Source organism: Tamandua tetradactyla, chromosome 7, assembly GCF_023851605.1.
Source record: "Tamandua tetradactyla isolate mTamTet1 chromosome 7, mTamTet1.pri, whole genome shotgun sequence".
Lineage (NCBI taxonomy): Eukaryota > Metazoa > Chordata > Mammalia > Pilosa > Myrmecophagidae > Tamandua > Tamandua tetradactyla.
Window position 1 is genome coordinate 61,740,235 of NC_135333.1, and position 20,192 is coordinate 61,760,426.

Consider the following 20,192-nt stretch of genomic DNA (forward strand, 5'->3'; position numbering starts at 1 on the left):
CCTGATTACGCATCTGCTTTTAATTTTGCAGGGCTAGAAAATTTGAGGTGGTTCCAGGTGGTGTACAGGCAAAACCACTGCTTTGTGTTTACTTGTCCCTAAGGGCCGGTTCTGATGTGGTTACTTGGCTGGGGGATTCTCCAGGAGGTGTGTTTGGCAGTTCTGAAGATGGATATTAGCACTTTCATTAGAAGAGAACAATGAGGCTCTGGAGGGTCTAACGAATCAGACAAGCAAGGCTGCCACACAGAGAGGGAAAGGGAGACTGGGATGAAACAAAAGCGCGGTGGCTGCAGTAGAATCCCCTGAGCGCCTGGATCTACTAAGGATTCCTTGGTCCTTGGGGGTGGGGGGTGGTAGCTTACAGAGGCCTCTAAATTCCTCTCTGCACTCACTCAGCAGTTCCACCTTCTCTCATACCGAGGACACTCCTCAGCTTTAGGAGGGAAATGTGACAGGTTTGTGAGGAGCAAGTAAATGCCTCTTGCCATATGCCACAGGAATTGTAATCCAGGGATAAGAGAGGAGCTCAGGCAGCAGGAGGGCAAGCCAGCCTCTCTTCTGGGCAAGTCAGATACTGCTCTGATTTGTAAGAGGCCAGAAGAAACTTTCCCTTAAGCAGCCACAGAACGGGTGCCAAGGAACACAGATATTTCCCAAGGGAGACAAGAGAAGCAAAGAGAGAACCATTTATCACTGTTAAGGGGGAAGGAAAATGAGGCATGGCCAAAGAGAGATGACCTCTTTCGGGGGTGGGAGGTCATTGTTCTAGTTAGAAAGATGGGCTACGATTTAGACTGGATGGGGAGCCTGCAGGACCAACACCCATGAAGAACAGAGACTGGTTGCTGAATATGGCCAACTATGAGATCAATGAGGGGATAAAACCCCAAAGGGTCATGGTGAACCACAAGCCGAGAAGTGCTAACATTATAACTTCTGTGGCTTAAAAAGCCAACCAGAGGATTCCTCTCAATAGTACCAAATCTGAATGTCCCCCTCTTTCCATCTGTATCATGGCTTAGACTCTAGGGAAGGGGTAATTGGAATCTGAAAAGCCTGACTCCCTGTGGTTGGTGGCAGGAGTTACAGCCTAAGAGAGGAAGCCAGGTTCAAACCAACTGCAGATAAGCCTGGGTCACTAAGCGTGGGCCAGTGATGCTTCCTGTATTACTGAGGGGCAAGGGGCTCCTGCTTACTGTCTGCCCTGTGGTTCCTGTTTCCACCTCCCAGCACCTTAGATAGGGCCATAAATGGGGGATGTGGCAGGCAGTACACATCTTGTCAATCCCAACTCACTTTAAAACATGAGAAGATTTCTTAATAAAATCCATCCCTGCAAGTCACTCTTATCTCTTCAATGGTCCCAGAAACATCCACCCTCCTTCCTGAGGCTCGTTTCTATTTGTGTGTGAGAGGTGCCCAAGAGACCAGGGCCTTGGGAAAGATGCTGAATTTAAAAAGGACTTGCAGGTTTTTGGAGCCACCTACCCTAAAGATCTTTGCTGTGGCTTGCTGTGTTATCTCAAGGTCTTTGTCTAGCTGTGATCTGCTTATCCTGGCCTGGGCTGGAGCAGTGGAATCCCTCATGGAGCTGCATCCTCACCCCACAAATCCCCAGAGCCAGATTTAAACCCGGCTAATACTTAAATAATTTTAGTGGCCCTCATGTCACCCAAATATCCCTGATGTTAATGCGGCCAAAGTGCGTCATTCACTGGCTACGTTAGAAAGGACAACAAAGAGAAAACCCCATAACCATTCCAAACAGCCCTAATAAACTGTCCAGATGGCCAGACACAAGGAAATAATTTCCAAATGGTCTTGATTTGCTCCTGTGTCATTTCCTGCAGTGATGAAAACGAATAGGGCGTGCCTTGGAGAAATGCACAGTGCCTAGATTTTCCTAGGATGGAAAAATTGGACTCACAGAATACAAGTCCCTGGGATGTGACCCTCATGACACACTAATTGTGACACACTGAAGCCTGAAGGGGCTGGAGGAGGGACCATCAGCTGGGCTGCCCCTTACCCACTGCCCCTGCTCAGAGCCACAACACATCAGCTCAAAGAAGCCGGCCCGTTCTGGAGGCAAAACAGATAGCCTGTTGGAACATCTTCATCAATTGTGTTTTAATAAATTATATTTCACACAGCACATGGAGGCCTGTTAGGTATGAATATTTTATAGAGAACCATTTTGCAAAGTTACTACTTTCTTAATAAGGAGTTCATTACTCTAAGTCTTATCTTTTGATGAACCAAGATTCCTTATACTGTTTTTTTTTTTTCCAAGCACATGATGACTACTTCATCCTATACTCCAGTGGAACAGGAGTTTTGGGGGAAGGGGTGTTTGGTCTGGGTCCAGCACCTTGACTTGTCTAGTTCCCTGCTTCCTTCTCACCCACAGGTCTTGAGCAGTCTGGCCCCTTGGGGCCGTAGGACAAGGCCCCCTGTAGAGAGGCGGGTAGGGGGAGGGACATTAGGCATGAGCATTCCATGAACCCCAGGAGAAACCTAGGAAGCTCCAACCTCCAAGAACTGCATGCTCACAGGGGTGCCGACCTGAATTACTCAGGGATACAGCAGGGAAATAGCTGGAGAAGCTGCTGGGCCAGATGCGGGAGGAGGTGGAACGAAAGGCCATCCTAAGAAGGAATGTCCTCAGCTGCACAGGGGGCCCTGGGTTCCATCAAAATCTTTCAGAGTCTACTCTGTGTGTGTACGCGCATGTGTGTGTGCATATGTGTGCATGTGTGTGTGCGAGCAGTGGTGGGGAGGGAGGCAGTGCTCTTTGGAAATAGCTCCTTTCTCTTTTTGGAGATAGTCTGAATTCCAAGTAATTTTTAACAGATCCTCTCTTCTAATCCAAAGCCCAGTGCAGCTGTGAGCAAATCAAGAATAGGTATAAATAAAGAAGGAAAGAGAGGTATGTATTGATTGATGACGGGGACAAAGGGAGAAAAAAGACAAAGGAGGGAAAGGAACTTATACTTACCCTACAACCACAATTATAAAATCTAGTAAATTCCAACCATTGCGGAGGTAAGCATTGGGGTGAAAAAGAAGTCCATAGGCTATTACTTTTAAAAATGCTTCCACAGTAAAAATGATGAGAAAGAGATATTCCACTCGTTCCTAGGAAACAAAAATAGAAGAGAGAGAAAAGCAAAACCATTAGATTGAGGATTTGAAAAGTTCTGAGTCAGCACATCTCATAAGTGGATGGCAACTGTAGCCCCCTTTGTGACGGAATCAAGGGGAGGGGTCATGGGCTGGGTCCCCCAAGTCAAAGTAGGAACTGCACAACCTGTTCCATCGCTATAAGGCTAATCTTCTGAATATTACAGGCTTTTTTTTTTCAGTCTTCATAAGTCCCCTTTTAAAATGCAAATGTTGGAGTGGTGGAGAAATTACACATTTTCCGAAACATCTTTTTTTTTTTTGACAGGCGGAAAGTCTCTTGAATTTGTCATTTCAGGTCTCTAATGTAAAATAGTGAAGCTGGGGTAATTTCTTAGACGCTTTCTAGATGTAATATACAAACTTTCCCTATACATGGAAACATGGGTAAAACCTGGAGAGAATGAATTTTATGGCTACATAGACAAATATTTTACTGAGTCAAAGGTGCATGATGGAATGATATGTAGCCACCAATTTCTACAGAAAATCCAGGAACCACAGAGAATCACTGGAGACCTGTTTGACTGCAATTTCCCTTCTCCATTCAACGTTCCAGCTATAACACTTAGGCAGATTCGTAGAAGACAAAAACATGAAGAAGAAGTCCAAAGGTCAAGAATGAAAACAAAATACTAATAATATATTCTTATTTCTCACCTCCCATATCAACATTAGCTATGAAATTCACAAGCACCAAAACATATTATTTTAATCAATTGAAATTTTATTGTGGCTTTCCAGACGAGAACTCATAGTGACCTGATCTAAAGATGCCAAACCACGGGAGAGAAGAGAGACAGAAGCACAGAAAAACTGCCACAATTTTGAGGTGGCAAACCGTGAGGATAATAGTAGGAAGTATACTGAGTTCTCCTCAAATGCAGACCTAAAATACTGCAGCACACAAAACAAAACAAAACACAAGGCCAAAAAAAAAAAAAAAACCCAAGGCACTGAAGACCTCTTAATAGCAGCCAAAACATTGAAGCAACCTGCTCACATATACTGACCTGGAAATTTGCAATCTCTCTCTTTCTTGAGAAAACAAAACTCTCTTTGTCCAAAAACATTTACCAAGTCAGCACTGAATATCCACATTTCAAGGATGGAATAAGGTGTGGGGTTGGGGGCAGGGAGTGGAAAAGTTTTGCCTGTTTCTCTCAGGGGGCAGAAAGCAGTCTTTTTCTCACTGCCCACCCCCCACGCCCCACCTCCTGAGAAGGGCTTTGCATTTAAGGATGCAGTCCCTGCCTCTGGGAGCATACACTTAACAGGACAAACTTGTAGGCTCAATTAGAGCAAGCAGAGTCTGTGCTGATTCACTTGCTTCCCTTGCCACTAATTGCTTTCTCCCACAATGCATTCCCAATGCAGAGCCTAATGGTCCCTACCAAGCAAAGGCAGCCTGGATGTCTTCATGCTCCACTGCTCGCCTCTGCAGGAGCCTCAGCCCAGGTCTCACTAGAACCAGAAAACTCCAATCCACATTGCAACTGAATGCAGGCCTCCAATAGGATGGGCTTGTCACAGCCTCCAGGAGCCACTGGGTTCAGAACCCCCAGACTCATTTTCCCATCCTCTGCAGGGTCAAGCAGAGCTCCTGTGGACCACCAGATCTCACCCACATTCTGGAAAGGGGCTGTCAACTTCTGCAGCCTATCCTGCTGGAAGGGTGCTGCAAGAAGCAGGGACATCAGGAGCCTGATGGGCGGCTTTGCAGAAAGAGATTGGCTCAAAAACACACGTGGCATGCCCATTTAGTCTTTCCGATACCCTAGGTTCAGTGAGTGCTGACCTCACTGGACCCCGCTCTCCGTTAAGCACAGTTTAATTCTGGGCTCCACCCAACCCTCCTGAGGCAGAGCCTCTGGTTACGGAACCTGGAAAATGAGCATTAGAACAATTTTCTGGTGTTTCTGAGGTACTCTGATGTTTTAAGAACCACTGTTCAATGTGGCAATGAAGGTCTCAATCAGGCAGCAAAAGTGGAAAGGGAATGGAGGGCTCCGATTGAATCTGCATCTCCAAGGCAGACTTGACCTTCGGTTCTCATTCATACAGCATTGTTATGTTGGTCTAGGGACATAAGCGGCCTCAGGGCCATGACCCAGGAAAAAATCGCCACGTGTGGGACCCTTGGGTCTTTTAAAAGTAGGTGATAGTAGGTTTTAAATGTACATCAGGGCAGTTATTGAAAGGTGAAACATTGCAAAAGGATCCAATGTAATCTGAGGGAAGCTGGGGGAAGGCAGGAGGGGGTGAAGTCTTCAAACAACCACTTAGCCAGGGTCTTCTCACCTCTACACCCTTGATGGTTCAGAGCTTTCATTTTTAGCACCAGATGACAGGGCCACCTCCTCTGTACGCCCAGCAATCTCCATGGAAATTCACAAAGTTGGAGATGGGATGAAAAGGGCAGGAAGGTAAGGGAATCAAACGCAAGTTGAGGACCCATGAGGTGTCAGATGTTTTCATGTATTTACTTGGGGCTAGTTGCTTTTACTCTTTCATCCATCTGTCAACCCATCCATCTGTTCATTCATTCATTCATCATCTCTGTGGTACAACCAGGATTGTCAGAATGTGACCCTGGATCTCCTTTTGGGTTATCTTGACAAGGCACTTTCTAGGAGAGGTTGCACCCAAACTCAGAGTCCCACCAACCTGTGGTTTCCTCTCCCTACTAGGGAGAACAGCAATATCCCACAGGCTCTATGTTTAAGAAGCTGACATCCCCAGACAAATCCTGTAAACAGCTGGCATCCCCAATCCAGACTGCCTGGCACCAAGCCATCTGTTTACTCCCTCATCAACAAAGGTGCTTTGCCTTGCTTGCCCTCTGCAAAGAGAAAGCCAGGGGAGGAAGGGCCCTGCCATTGGAATGCAGACCCACACTACAGGTTAGCAGTACCCTCACCTGAACACCTCTTTGTGAAATGGGGTGACGGGAAAACTCTTTTTTTGTTGATCTTTGGCCTTTTTAATTTTTCCCAATAAAGATTATTCTCTAACCTAGGCCATGGGAAGTGTTTCCAAACCCTGGTCCTTAACATGTGTAAGACCCACCTGGCATGACAGTGATTCATTCACTCAAACATCCATTAAACACCCACTGTAGAGTCACAGTGCTCAGGGTGCTGGAGCTTTGAGCAAAAAGAGCTTGGGAACTGACCTCAAGAATCTCAGTGGGTAAGTAGTATTCTGGAAATGAGCATACTTTGCTATGGAAAGACTTCCCAAAGGTCAGGATAGCTGAAGTGAATCTGGAAAAATGAAGAATTGACCAAGTGAAGAAGGTGGGGGTAGGGGTGGGGGTGGAGTGTGTCAGTGGAGGGAGATCTAAGGGCAGGGAAAGTGTGGAGAGCTTCAGGAAATGCAAACACTTGATCTCACTTGGCTGTGAGGGAATAGTGCTGGAGGGGTGGGCAGGAGAAAGAATAGGAGGGGCTCTGTGGTTTTGCCAGGGTGCCTGGAATTGTTCCCAGACCAATGGTTGATCAGATAAAGGTGGAGGGATGGGGGTGGTGATCCAGGCACCAGGTAATGGGGGTTTGAGCCAAGGTAAAGATCGTGGGATTGGCAAGAAGTGGGTGAATGCGAGCGATACTAGGAATGTAATCTGGATTCTGGTTGCACATAGGGGTGAGGAAGGGGCAGTGAAAGATGCCCACCTCCCTCTCTGAGGCTTTTAGTTTGGGTGACTAGGTGGACAGTGGTGCTTCTCACTGAACTGGGGGACTTCCAGAACAGAAAGGGGGGTTTCAGAGGACGGGACAGATGTCAGTTATGGACAGGATGGATTTGAGGCACTTCTGGGATTACAAGGTGAAGATACTGGTGGTTAGATGTACAGGGCTGGAGCTCAGGAGAGAGTTCAACTTACAGGAGCAGGCCAACTGAGGTTTGAGAATATGGAGTAAAGAAAGAAGAAGAGCTGAGGGTGGAATCCTGGGGCTCCCAAGTTCTCAAGAAACATGCCAACAGAAGCCTCATCCCCAAGAAGACTTTTTTTTTTTTTGCATTATGAGAATTTATTTCCTATTACAATCATGGATTCTGAGAGAGAGAAGGAAATGTAAAGGTTATCTAATTATCCTCCTCCCTTGAGAAATAAGAATACTGATGAGATCCTGAGGCCAGGAGGTTGTTGAGGACTGGAAACCAGATTTCTGACTCTCAGTCCAAAGGTCTGCTCATCTCAACCTCATCCTGCCCCCCTAGGGGTCCACAGCAACATTTTTCACTGGTCCCTCTTATCCCCAAAGGCACAACTGTGTTTAGAGCCCTTAAAAGTTGTTTACAGATCTGAGTAGAGCTTTGAAAAAGGTCCAGGGAGTGAGTAAGAAGGGTCTGGACAAGAATCTGCAAGGGCAGCCACTGGCTGCTGATGGATCTGGAACAGTTGTGCTGCAGTAGGTCAGTGCGCTCATTGGCTGCTGAGAAAAGCCTAGTTAATCCCTCTGACCCCACCCTTCCAGAGTCAATTCCAAGAAAACTTAAATGAATGATATGGCTGGGCTGAACCTTTCAAAACATCCGTGGCACTGCCATGGAAACATTGATAAGTGAGCAGGAATGGAGTGGATGAGAACAAAAGTTTGTCAATGACCATTCTCCTGCCTCCTTGACACCATGCGTGCCTCTGGTCCACACAAACGTGTGTGGCCACACAATCATGCACCCCCTCCTCATGCCTGGGCTCAGAGGAAGAGGATCCCTGTGCCCTCCTGAGCCCCGAATGGTCACAGAGCTCATTGAGATGCACTGAATATTTGATAACCCAGCTCTTTCTGTGACGCTGGGAACTGGAAAACTTTGGAAACCAACCTGGAATGGACTAAGATTCCCATGCCCACTGTTCTGTGTTAAGGTGGAACTTCTCAATCTCAAGGGCTAGGGACGGCGGGTGAAGAGCTTCAGAAGTGAGCATGGCCATGGAACAGTAGCATGGAAACATCGCTCTCTTCTTCCCCCTTTCTTTCCCCTTTCCCTGCTTATTTCTTAGAGGTACCACTGGCAACCTGGGGTCCATAGATGCACCAAGTCTAAAATATTTATAAGAAATCATTGGAGAGAGGGCTCCAGTTCTCAGAAGTCATGATATCTTCTAAACACTTGTGGAGTTAAGTGGACACCAATGAGCACACGCTACCTTAATTTTCCATTTATCTTTTCATGTATACATATCCTACCTTTACAATGACCTGATAAGCTACTAGAGGACAATAATCTTTGGCTGGTAAATAATCTTGATTCTGGCACCAACTGACTGTGTGTGCTTGGGCAAGTCATTTTACTTTTCAAAGGTCTGTTTCCTCATCAGTAAAGGGACCAGTTAGGCATTCTTAAGATGCAATGCTCTATAAAGTCCCAGGCTTCCACTGAATTGTTTTTGGAGCAGTTACAGACAGGGGGAGGCTGAGCAGGTGGGACTTTGGCAGAGCAGGATGTGTATGGGGGTGGTTTTGACCTCCTTGTCCCCTTGAACCACAGCAGTGGTGCTTTATTCCATATGCAAAGTCGTCCAAGGGTCTTAAACAATGTTGAGTAGAGTCCAGGGTGCCAAGATGATGAACTGTGGACAGAGCATGCACACAACACAGAAGCAGCTGCCTCTTATGGATCCATCTGAAATACTTTCATCTACTTCATAAACAGTGTTTTGGTTAAGATCTTATTTGAGAAGAGTGATTTATTGTTATTTTTGGTGTTTGTTCATTTTTAAGTTGCGACACCACTTCCAAAATGATGAGGACTTCCAATGTCTCTCCAAAATTCTATGGCAAGTGAGGATGCCAACCCTTGGCTAGAGTGCAGGTCTCCTAAGGCACAGTGAGATTTCAGGATATGGGAAGGAACAAAAAGTTCCTGTGCTTCACTCTCATGATTCTGAGGATCACCAAATGCAAATCAATTTCATCATTAAAAATATCCTTCATTAAGAAAATTATTTCTATCTGTGCTTAGGGGAACAAAGGTGCTTGTGAGCAGAAGCCAGGCCAGGGTAGAATGCCTACGTCAAGGACAATCATGGGGTGGCTGGCATGTCTGTTCATGTATGTGTGTTTTCTGCAGCACACTTGTGCAGGGTGGGGGCATGTGACTCTGTGTTGAACACCATAAGGTTTATATCTGCTACAGACCAGACCTAGGGTTCATACCCGAGAGCCTGTGTGTGCTTTCCCAATTAAATTAATGCAAGTGTATTTATGAAAGCTACCAAGAATTCTATACCACCTGGAATTTATGAGAAGTCCAGTTATACAATTCCATCTCAGTTCAAGGTGCAAAGACAATAAATACAATAATACCTTAGGCAACATCTTGTTTTCCAAATTGTTTTATAATTTAGGCACCATTCAACTTCTCTAAATACAACCTCCTGCCTATTCTCTCACCAAAGGAGACAAGGAAACTGTAAGAACCACACTCCAGCTCTTCTTTCCTTTATGCATTCAGTCCATTACCTACAAATACTTCCCAAGGTCTACCCTGTCCCATGCCACACGTTGCACTGCCTTCTCATGCCACTCACAAACTTGTAGGATATAAGAAGTTGTTGGAATGACCTTCAGCCAAGGTAGGATACACATGCCAATCCCTTTGTTACATAGAAGTGAGAAGACCAGTGATGAGAACTCAGGGCTGGTTGGCCTGGTTTCCTTCTGCTGTAGCACAGCTGTCTCTGTCCCTGGGCTGACTGTAACCCTGAACTGCTGGGTCCAACAGGTGCCATTTGGGCAGGTAAAGGGCTACCTTGAGGATATGACTAGAAGGATGAGCAGGGAACTCAATCTAAAATTCCCCTTCCTACTGGGAGCTCCAATGGTACCTGAAATTCAGCCCTTCAGAAACATTCCTTTGTATCTTAAAGGTTTTCTAGTCTTTTTAGTCTTTTTTAGTCTTTCTAGTCTAAAACATCCATGATCAAATTTAAAGCACCTCAACTAGCACTGATTCCCAGGCTCCTGACCAATGTAAATGCTCCCTCTCCACCTACTCCCTCCTCCCAGGGATGCCATTTCCTTTGAAGGCTGCTCAACCTCTCACTGTCTCACTGGCGGCAGATGGCCCCTGCCCCTTCTTCTCCAGGGAGCTCATGAGCGTCACCTTTTCCCTTGGAGTGCAGAGGGTGACAGATGTTACCATTCAGGTCTGAGTTACTCCTAGGGTCAGTGGGATATTTGCTTAGTGACCTGTGTACCATGATGTAAGTTCCTAAATGGAGGGAAGGTACAGCAGTGGCCTCAAACTCTCTCCTACAGGCCCATCTTCATTTGAAGATTGGATCCACACCTGGCCCAGGGAACCAGGACCCCCTTCTTTCCTGCCTCATCCCTTACCCCCTGTTGCCTGTTTCTGGTTCAGGCCTCGATCATTGGTTATTCAGGTATTAAAGCAGCTTCATAACAGTACTCAGTAAAATGGTATGTGTGTGCTCTATGTTCCTCCAGGGACAGGGCACCTCCAGAACAGATGCAATTATCTTCTTTCTCTTCCGTTAAGAGATATCTTTGAATGAAAGGCAAAGTAATAGAGGGAAAAAGGATTTGGAGCTAGACATACCTGGGTCCAACTAGTTTACCCAATGGCTATGTGATCTTGAGCAAGTGACAAGTTCTTTTCAAACATGGGCGAGTGAAATGTTAATACATGCCTCTAAGCAATTTTGAGAATTAGCAATCACACAGAGTGGTCATTCAAAAGGAGGCTGCTGTCACTGTGGTTGCCCCAGCATCTGCATATATGGTGGCTGGCACACAGTAGGTGCTCAGCACATATCTGTGTGCCTCCCCAATAGTCCTGGCTCTGTTGGCTGCCATGGCTATGTCTGTCTCCTCGGTCTCTCTGGCCACACCAGCTGTCCTGGCCCCAAAGTAGGTGGTTCAATCTGCTGTCCTCTTCTGCTCCTCCTAACTTCAGCAAACACCACAGACATGAGTCCCCACATCTGCTTTCTATCATCAAAGCCACTTTAAAGAAACCTCTCTGTCTCCTATTTGGTTAGGGTCCATGGGTTCCTAACATTCTTGCTCTAGTTCCCTCCTGAGCCCATAGAGCTACAGTGATAGAGTTCATTCTGGCTTAAGGAACTCCCATCCACAGAGCTGTGTGCACTTTCCCTGTGTCTCTGGGAACCTGCCCATCCTTTGCCTCTTGGGAGTGAAGGAAGCCAGTCAGGTTCTTCAGGAGTAAAGGTGGCATGGATTTAAGAGGTTTGCTAGCCATGTGATAATCACCACAGTGATGGCTCAAAGGATAGCACTTTACAGTTCACAAAGCCCTTTCTCATACATTTGATTCTGAGTCTCCAGACCACCCTGTGAAGCAGGAAGGGTAGGTCCTTTTCTCTTCTTATTCCTCCTGCTCCCACTTCCTTTTCCTCCTCCTCACCATGGCCACCTCTACCTCCACCACCACCACTATCATCTCCACCATCACTTCCACCTCCATCTCCACCCCTACCAGCTCTTCCACTCCCAGCATTGCAACCACCTCCACCTCTACCTTCACCATAGCTGCTGTTAAATAAGTCTGAGCCTGGACTTCTTCAGTTCTAATCTTAACAAAGTAACTCTGCATGATGGATAAAAAAAATGTCCATTATAGACATAAAGAACATTACATAACCTCTGCAAAGCCATGTGGCTTGCAAGCAGTAGAGCCAGGACTCCAAACAATATTTATTTTACCTTGTTTATGGTTACAGAGAAAGCTAGACGCCACTGGCTCACCCCTTAATGACTCCAGGGGCCCTTTATTTGGCACCTATATCAGAATAGGAAAGGCACTGGGGCATTGTTGGGACTTCACTGGATGCTGATTTTTGTGCAAAATCCAGCAATTTTAAGCAAGAATTTGTCACCTAGAGCCCAACTGGCCCAGGGAGCTTGGCATCCTGCTGAGAGCATGTGGATATGTGGCTGCTGTTGGCTGCAGTATGGATTCTCATCTTCTCTTCCCATTCCTGGCCATACCTGTCACCACCCTGGGAGAGCATCATTGGCTGCAACCAACCACTGGTTTAACCCAGATGAGGTTATCCCATTTCTCCCTTTCATCCATTGGCTTAGCAATGGGCAAGTGACCCTATTCTAGCCAATGTGCCTTGAAGGGAAATTTTCTGGGGTGCCCTTGGACAAGATTCCTCACTGATTAAAACATACATGCATGCAAGCCATATTCATACTAATATTCTTCTTTAGCTGGTTACACAAATGTCTGGATATGAAGTCTGGATATGGCAAGCTTCTTTGGAGTATGAAGACTCCTAGTTGAGGGCAAGAGCCACATGCTCAGGGTGGCAGAGAGAAAAGATAGAAAGCATTGGGTCCTGGATAAAGTTGTTGAGCCAGTGAATGGGGCAAATGTGGAACCACACATACTTAGGGTTTCTTTTCTGTGAAGAAAATGTCCTAATTGTTGAGACCCTCTCAGGTTGAGTTTTCTAGTACCTGCCTCTAACAACATTCTTACTGATAGGCTGTCTTTGCTATCTTGACACACCACGACTCATTCCGCCTCTTTATCCCGCTGCTGCTCTGTATCAGCCACTTGGGCACATTAAAATGAAGCTGAGTCTGAACCAGATGGAGAAGGCAGGAGCTCGGAAACACTCTAAGACAAATGCTCCTCTGTGTCCCTGTTAGTGCTCAGCCTGTGTGTGAGATGCTTATTTCAGATTATGGTCTCAGACCAGATCTAGAGAGATTAACCTAAAGCCCATCAGAAGGCAGCTCATGTAATTCTGTGCTTAACTTCTTGTTATAGCAGGCAGGGCTGTCGAGCTGAAGGACATGGCGGCACAAGGCAGTAAATTACAGGAAGGAGCCCTTCAACATTCCAGGATCAGAGGCCTGGAGAAGGAGGATGCAGACCTGGTGTTTCCCTCCTCCATGTGGGGTTTTCCTTCCCCTCAGTGGATGAAGGAATTTGAGGAAGAAACAGGGGCACAACTTTTGGGAATCTCCCATCGATCATATCACTTCCCTCCTCAAGAAATGTTAGGGGTTCCCTGTTTATAGCTCATTGGGCCCAAACTTCTCTGCTTGGATCTTTCCATCTCAGTCATGTACTTTGCCTCCTCCCAACATCACTGTTCAAGTTAAGAAGCTACCTCCCTCCTAATTTAACGTGTATGGTCAGTTTAGTTTAACACCGTAAGTACAGGGAATCTTGACTAGGGCATGAGATTTTGTTGGTTTGTCCAGGTTTATGTGATGCCCTGATAAATCCCAGATTTGAACAGTGAATAAAGAAGTATTTGTAGGGTCCTCTTAGGGGAATGCAGAGAAAGGGGGAAAGGTTCACTTCCTCATTTGGAGAATTTCTGATACTCTCGCAAGCAATGGGGACAACAAAATCAATAAAATTAGGCCTAAATGTCACCCATAGAGAACCCCCTTTGTTGCTCAGATATGGCCTCTCTCTTTAAGCTGCTATGGCAAGGACACCTACTGCCCTCCCTCCTACATGGGACACGAATCCCAGCGGTGAGAATCTTCCTGGCAACGTGGGGCAGAATTCCCAGAATGAGCTGGAACCTGGCATCAAGGGATTGAGAAAACTTTCTTGACCAAAAGGGGGAAGAGAGAAATGAGAAAAAATAAAGTGTCAGTGGCTGAGAGATTTCAAACAGTCAAGAGGTTATTCTGGAGGTTATTCTTATGTATTAGATAGATACCTCTTTTCAGTTTATGGTGTAGTTGAGTGGCTAAAGGGAAGTACCTGAAACTGTGGAGCTGTGTTCTAGTAGCCTTAATTCTTGAAGATGATTGTATGAAGATATAATGTTTACAATGTGACTTTTTTGTGTGATTGTGAAAACCTTGTGTCTGATGTTCCCTTTATCTAGGGTGTGGACGGATGAGTAAAAGATATGGATAAAAAATAAACAAATAATAGGGGGAACAAAGGTTAAAATATATTGGGTAGATGGAAATACTAGTGGTCAATGAGAGGGAGGTATAAGGGGTATGGTATATATGAATTTTTTTCTTTTTATTTCTTTTTCTGGAGCAATGCAAATGTTCTAAAAAATGATCATGATGATAAATATGCAACTATATGATGATATTGTGAGCCACTGATTGTACACCATGTATGGAATGTTTGTATGTTAAGAATGTTTACATTTGTATGTTGTTTTGTCAATAAAAATATTTAAAAAAAAAAAAAAAGAAGCTACCTCCTTGCCTCCCCACTTCCAATCTGGCCTCTGTGGTCCCCTTGACAGACTGTTCCTACTTCCCTTAGGGCCAACTGGATCCTTCCTCTTCCTGGAGGGTGTTGCGATGTTCCCAGAACTGCCAATCTCCTTTTCTGTGAGGTGCTGCAGCCTTAGGGCCGGCGCCTGCTGCTCGGTTGGGATATGTATAAATGGTCTTCCAGAGTGTCCTCTAAATTCTGTGACTGTTGGCGAGTGTCCTGGTCCTCTCCCCCACCTTTGAAAGTATGAGCACTCAGAGGGCAAGAGCTATGCCACCATCTTCCTCTGCCCCCCAGGGCACCGGGGACCATGCAGGGGACGTCAGAGGCTCAGAGTCCTCGGGTGCAGAGCTGGAAGGACCCTCTCATGTGTTCTCCAAACAGCCTGGTGGACTGGCAGGTTGTCTGTCACCAGCACTTGGGAGGTGACCCCAGGTGGGACAGTGCAGGATGGACTTCTCCCTCAGCAATCCTGTCCCCTCTTCCCCCACCACATGAATTCAAACAAGGAGCACCTACCGGGCCATTGTAGATCATCAACATGGAGGACGTGTGCCAAGGGGCCTTCCTGAACCAAGGGCTATGATTACAGAAAGTAGAAGACACTGCCTCTGCACCCCCAGGGCTTTCAATGAGGGTAAGGAGGCAGGAAGGGTGTATCTAAGGGAGAGAGATTCTAACACAGGGTCGCCTAATGAGTACTGTCGATGATGAATAGTTAAGGGATCTGGAGAAAAGATGGGGTTGCTGGAGGCTGGTGCTCAGGACCTGAGGTCTGAGCTGGGCTTGGAGGATGAGCAGGCCTGACTGGAGTGGAAGAAAGAGAGGGAAGAGACCACAAGGCTGATCCGTAGTGAGGCGAGGCTGTTTCTGCAGGGGAGATCCAACTTCCCTGGGAAAAATGAGGACTAGACCTCTCATGCTGAGAGTCTGTGTGATGGCAGATAAAGTCGGATGGACAAGTAAGGTCTCAATTAAAGTGGGTCTCGAGTGGCAGGGTAAAGAGCTTGCACTTCATACTGGGGCTGTCATCCCTGGGATTTAAGGTCTACAGCAACTTAGACTGATGACAGTGTTTGCTGAAAGGGTGACAGGTGCCAAGCTAGGTTCTAGGAAGATAAATACGAAAAGCAATCAGCAGATGGATGACACTGAAGTAGGAGAGGAGTCAGGAGACCATTGTGGTGGTCCAGGAGGAGAAGAAGAGAGACTGAACCAAGAGGGTGGGAGCAGAGGGGGAGGACAGAAATGGACAGATTCTGAAAACATTATGCTGGAGGCGGGCCAAATGGGAATTATCAAACATGACATTGAGACATCATTCAGAATGAAAGTATCACACACAACAGCAGAGTCCTATGCAAGAGTTGGCCGACAACTGCAGAGTGACTTAGCCTTGTCCCACAAGCTTACTGGACTACAGTTTCTCTATCTATGAAATGTGGAAGTTGTGCGAGATCATCTCCATTTCCCTTCCTATGGCCGTCGGGGAAGGCCATTGCCATGGGTTCACTTGCATCCCCCCAAAAGTTATGCTCAAGTCCTAACCCCTGGACCCGTGACTGTGACCTTATTTGGAAATAGGGTCTCTGAAGATGTGATTAGTTAAGATGCAGCCAAACTGGATTAGGATGGGCCCTAGTCCAACATGAGTGGCATCCTTTTAAGGACAGGAAATTTGTACACAGCCAGACAGACACGGGGAGACGGCCATGTGAAGATGGAGGGGCAGAGTGAGGTGCACACAAGCCAAGGAACACCAAGGATAGTCAGGAAACACCAGAAGCCCGAAGAGGCAAGGAAGGATGCTCCACTGCAGGTTTCAGAGGGAGCAGGGCCCTACCGACACTTTGACTTTGGACTTCTGGCTCCCAGAACCATGAGACAATACAGTCCTGTTGCTTAAGCCTCCCAGTGCGTGGAACTTTGTTAGCTAGGATGGTTATGTGAAATCTACAACCACAGAAGAAAGAGTGTGGAGTGAAAGGAAAGAGGGTAAGGGTCCAGGAAGGCCAAGGGTGGCTCAATGGGGCTGAAAGCAGCATTTCGTAGGGCGGTCATGATTTCTCTCATGTCCATGCATGTGTGGGAACTGTTTACTTAATGCTTTTTCTTTAAATCAACTCATTTCTCTTATACATAGACATTTAGAAAGGAAACCTTTTTCTTAATCACTAGTACCACTACAACTGCTTGCCACACAAAAAAACATTAACAGTGAAAACAAATAACTTAAAAATGTCCGTGTACCACTTCACAGGGTACTTTGCATACTTGGGGACATACTGAGGACATACACTGACCCGTTCAAAGGATCACACTTAACCCATGTGTCCAGGAGGTTGGAAACAAGAGCCAGGACACATCAGTGGAAAACAGAGGCCAATTACATCTCCAAGGAAAGACTCTCTAGAATCGGAGCCCTCCAGCAAGGGGGAGTGTTGCCTCAGGAGGCTGTCCCCAGGCACAGAGCAGATCAGTGGGGAACGGTGACTTGCCTGGAGGTGCGGATCCAGGAACTGAAGGCTCAGGTGGAAAGCTGGACCCCATCTCCTCCAGGGGCCCTGGAACAACCAATAGCATGTGATGCCAGGAGGTGTCCTTATATTTGTGAGGCAGGGAGGGCAGCAAAGGAAGGGAAGTGAGTGAATGAATGAATGCATGAGTGAATAAATGGAGGTGTGAATGCATGAATGGAGGCAGAGGAGAGCTATTCATCAGGGTAGGTGTGGATGCAGGGCAGTGCAGAGCTACTGCTATTCGTCTTTACTCCCGTCCAGGCCTGAGACTGCTCCCGGGCTTGTGGCCCCACAGGAACATCTACCTTGAGCAGGCCCACTTCCGGCTCCGTGCACGTGGGATGCACCAGTCGGATGCTTTGTGGACCTCTGTATCATCTTCCCCCTCAGCTCCTCAGCTCTGTGCTGAAACACACGTAATAGCACCATCGATCCAAGCTCCTTAAAAATCGACAGGCAAGGAAATGTAGTGCTCACCACTGCAGCCTGGGTACACTTCCATCTGGTATGCAGACATTAGCATGCACATCCAATCCAGAGAGCAAGAGTCGTGCTCAGGCGGCCGGGCTCCCCTGCACCAGCTCCTGTCTCCAAAGCAACACTGCCCCTCTCCCCAGCCTCTTTGTTTTGTGTTTTGTTTGTCCCCTTGATGCTCCAATTCCTTCCTGGTGGTTTACCCAGAAAGCTGTGGAGACCAGCAGGCTTTGTGGTGTGCAGAAAGCATCTGGGACAGGAAGTACGAGTGCTGGAAGGAGCCTGGAAGCTCTGCTGGTCCAATAACAGTTTTCCAGATGAGGAAAGGCACAAAGAGAGGAAAGAACTTGCCCAAAGTCACAAAGCTACATAACATAAATGGCAATAACTCAGACTGAACACTCTTAAAAAATAATAATAATAATGTTGAACCTGTGCTTTTTTCTGATCTACCATCCAGAACATCCATTTCCTGACTTTTTTTTCCCCTGTCTTTCTTTTCCTGGTTGACCAGCGTTGGGAGGATCCTGTTTGGGGTACTATTTTACCTTATGCTGCAGTTAACTGTGAGCATATCTTACTTTCCCTATTAGATTATGACTTTCCAGAGGTAGGGTCTAGGTTTCACCTGTGTATTAGCACATCCCAAACAGTGACAGGAGACTGGACATGGAATCCTAAGGACGTGTTCTGCCACTTTGTACCACAGCTCCTAGGGGCATCACTTTACCTCCCTGAGCCTCAGCTTCCCCATCTGTAAAATGGAAATGAGAAAACCTACCTCCTAGAGATGTGGTGAATTTGAAATGAGATCAGAGTTACAGGGATCAAGTAACTGTCAAGGTGCTATGCAGATATGAGCTATCTCTGCCATACAAGGAAGGAAAGGAGAAGAGAAGTACAGTGTTCTCAGGCAAGACCAAAGCATACAGAAGAGAAGTGGCTTCACCAAGGTCAAACAACGAGATGGCAGAGACGCCCTAGAGGGGACGCCTGGAGAAGGGCCCACATCTCCCTGCTCACACTTGGGCTCTCACCCTGCCTCACTCTGACTCTGTTGGCTATAGCCTCCCACTCCCCAAGCTATGCGCAAATTAAGATCCAGGAGGGCAGAGAATCATAGACTCATAGAGAAGGAGAAACTGAACAGCCAATATCTGAGTCACATTCCTAAAGACAGTTCGAACAGTTCTTCTGGGCTGGCCATTAGGATACTGGTGGAGCAACTTTCCTTTTCCAGAGCTTGATGGTCCAACGGGCACTGAGGTGGGCGCTAGGGAACAAGGATGGAGAGATGTGGTTTCTGCCCTAACAGAGCCTCAGACCACTCACGAGCCTAGCAAGCCAACGAGCTTTCTTCCTGATGACTGCACCCAGCTTCTCTGCTGACCACAGGCCACCTAAGAAAGACGAACTCATCTTTTCCCCAAATTGGGCTTTTCATGCATGAGCCTCTCATATATGAGTCCTTCTTGGAAACCGGTGCCAATGCCTATACTGAAGGCAGATCTAATTTAAAAAGTGTTTCTTGCAAACTATAAACAGTCACAATTTTGGCTTTTTGTGGGAGTCTCCTTTCCCTTATAAAATTAGGCCTGTTCTCTTTGCTAATCAGTTCAGTTGCAATGATATTATACAGAGAGCAATGAAAAATGGGGACCATGACCCAAAAAGGAAAGTCGTGATGAAAGCAAGTCACAGGCTTTTCTCCTTTGTGGACCTTGGCAGGGGCAGGACGAGCCTTGAGCTGCTTTTCCCTGATGAAGAGGAATATTGAGATAGGTGAGAAGGGAGATGAGGATCTGGGGAACTATTTCACCAGGGCCCACTGAGTCCAAGGGTTCCTGCCTTCACCCTGGCATTCCCAGAACCCTGAATTGGAAGCTGTTCATTGTCTAGAAGTGCTATGGCTGTTGTAAAACTCACCTGTTTCTGGGACTCCTCCACCCCTTTAATGGCATGCAAACAAACCCAAGGGACCTGAATGCTTCTTCAATGGGCTTAACTCCTGGCTCCTGGTTTTTGCTGCACACTAGGTTTCGTGCTTGATACTTGTGTTGGTTTGAAACTGTTGTGTACTGCAGAAAAAAAATGTTCTTTAATCCTGATTTAATATTGTTGGGTGGGATCTTTTTGATTAAGTTGTTTCCAAGAAGTTGTGATCCACCCAATTGTGGGTGAGACCTTTTGATTAGGTGGTTTCCATGGAGATGCATCTTTACCCATTCAAGGTGCGCTGCTTACTGGAGTCCTTTAGGAGGCAACCATTCTGGAAAAAGCTTCAGAGCTGACACAGACAGAGACATTTGGAGATGCAGAAAGAAAATGCCCCTGGGAAAGCTGTTTTGAAACCAGAAGCCAAAGGACCAGCAGACAGCAGCCATGTGGCTTCCCAGGTCCGGTCCTTCTTGAGGCAAGTTATCCTTCTCTGCATGCCTTAGTCTGGACATTTTTATGGCCTTAGATCTGTAAACTTGTAACTTCATAAATTCCTTTTATAAAAGCTAACCCATTTCTGGTATATTGCATTTCCAGCAGCATTAACAATCCAAAACTGTACTTTAACTAGATTACCTCACAACTGTCCTGAGAGGTGGAACCACGATTTTTCTCACTTTACAGGATTGGAACCAATGTCTGGCTGGCAACCAGGGGTGTCTTCACCAACATATCGGGAGCATCAGGTTCCCTCTTTCCTCTCATTGTTTTTCCTCCCTCTGGAAACACAGCGATAAGCAAGCTGAAGCTCTAAGAGCAGTGTCCTAGACATCAGAAAACTTGGCTTCTATTTTTGGAGGTGCT

The 20,192-nt window shown here is 46.5% G+C and overlaps 1 protein-coding gene across 2 annotated transcripts in view; it reads right to left on the reverse strand.

Annotated features, from left to right (window-relative positions):
• Positions 1-20,192, reverse strand: part of CACNA1C (calcium voltage-gated channel subunit alpha1 C) — a 739,906-nt gene that overhangs the window by 238,903 nt on the left and 480,811 nt on the right. For both annotated transcript variants that reach the window (XM_077169590.1, XM_077169589.1), the window contains exon 4: positions 3,002-3,141. In XM_077169590.1, the coding sequence (XP_077025705.1) occupies positions 3,002-3,141 (140 nt within the window). The remainder of the gene's footprint in view (positions 1-3,001; positions 3,142-20,192) is intronic.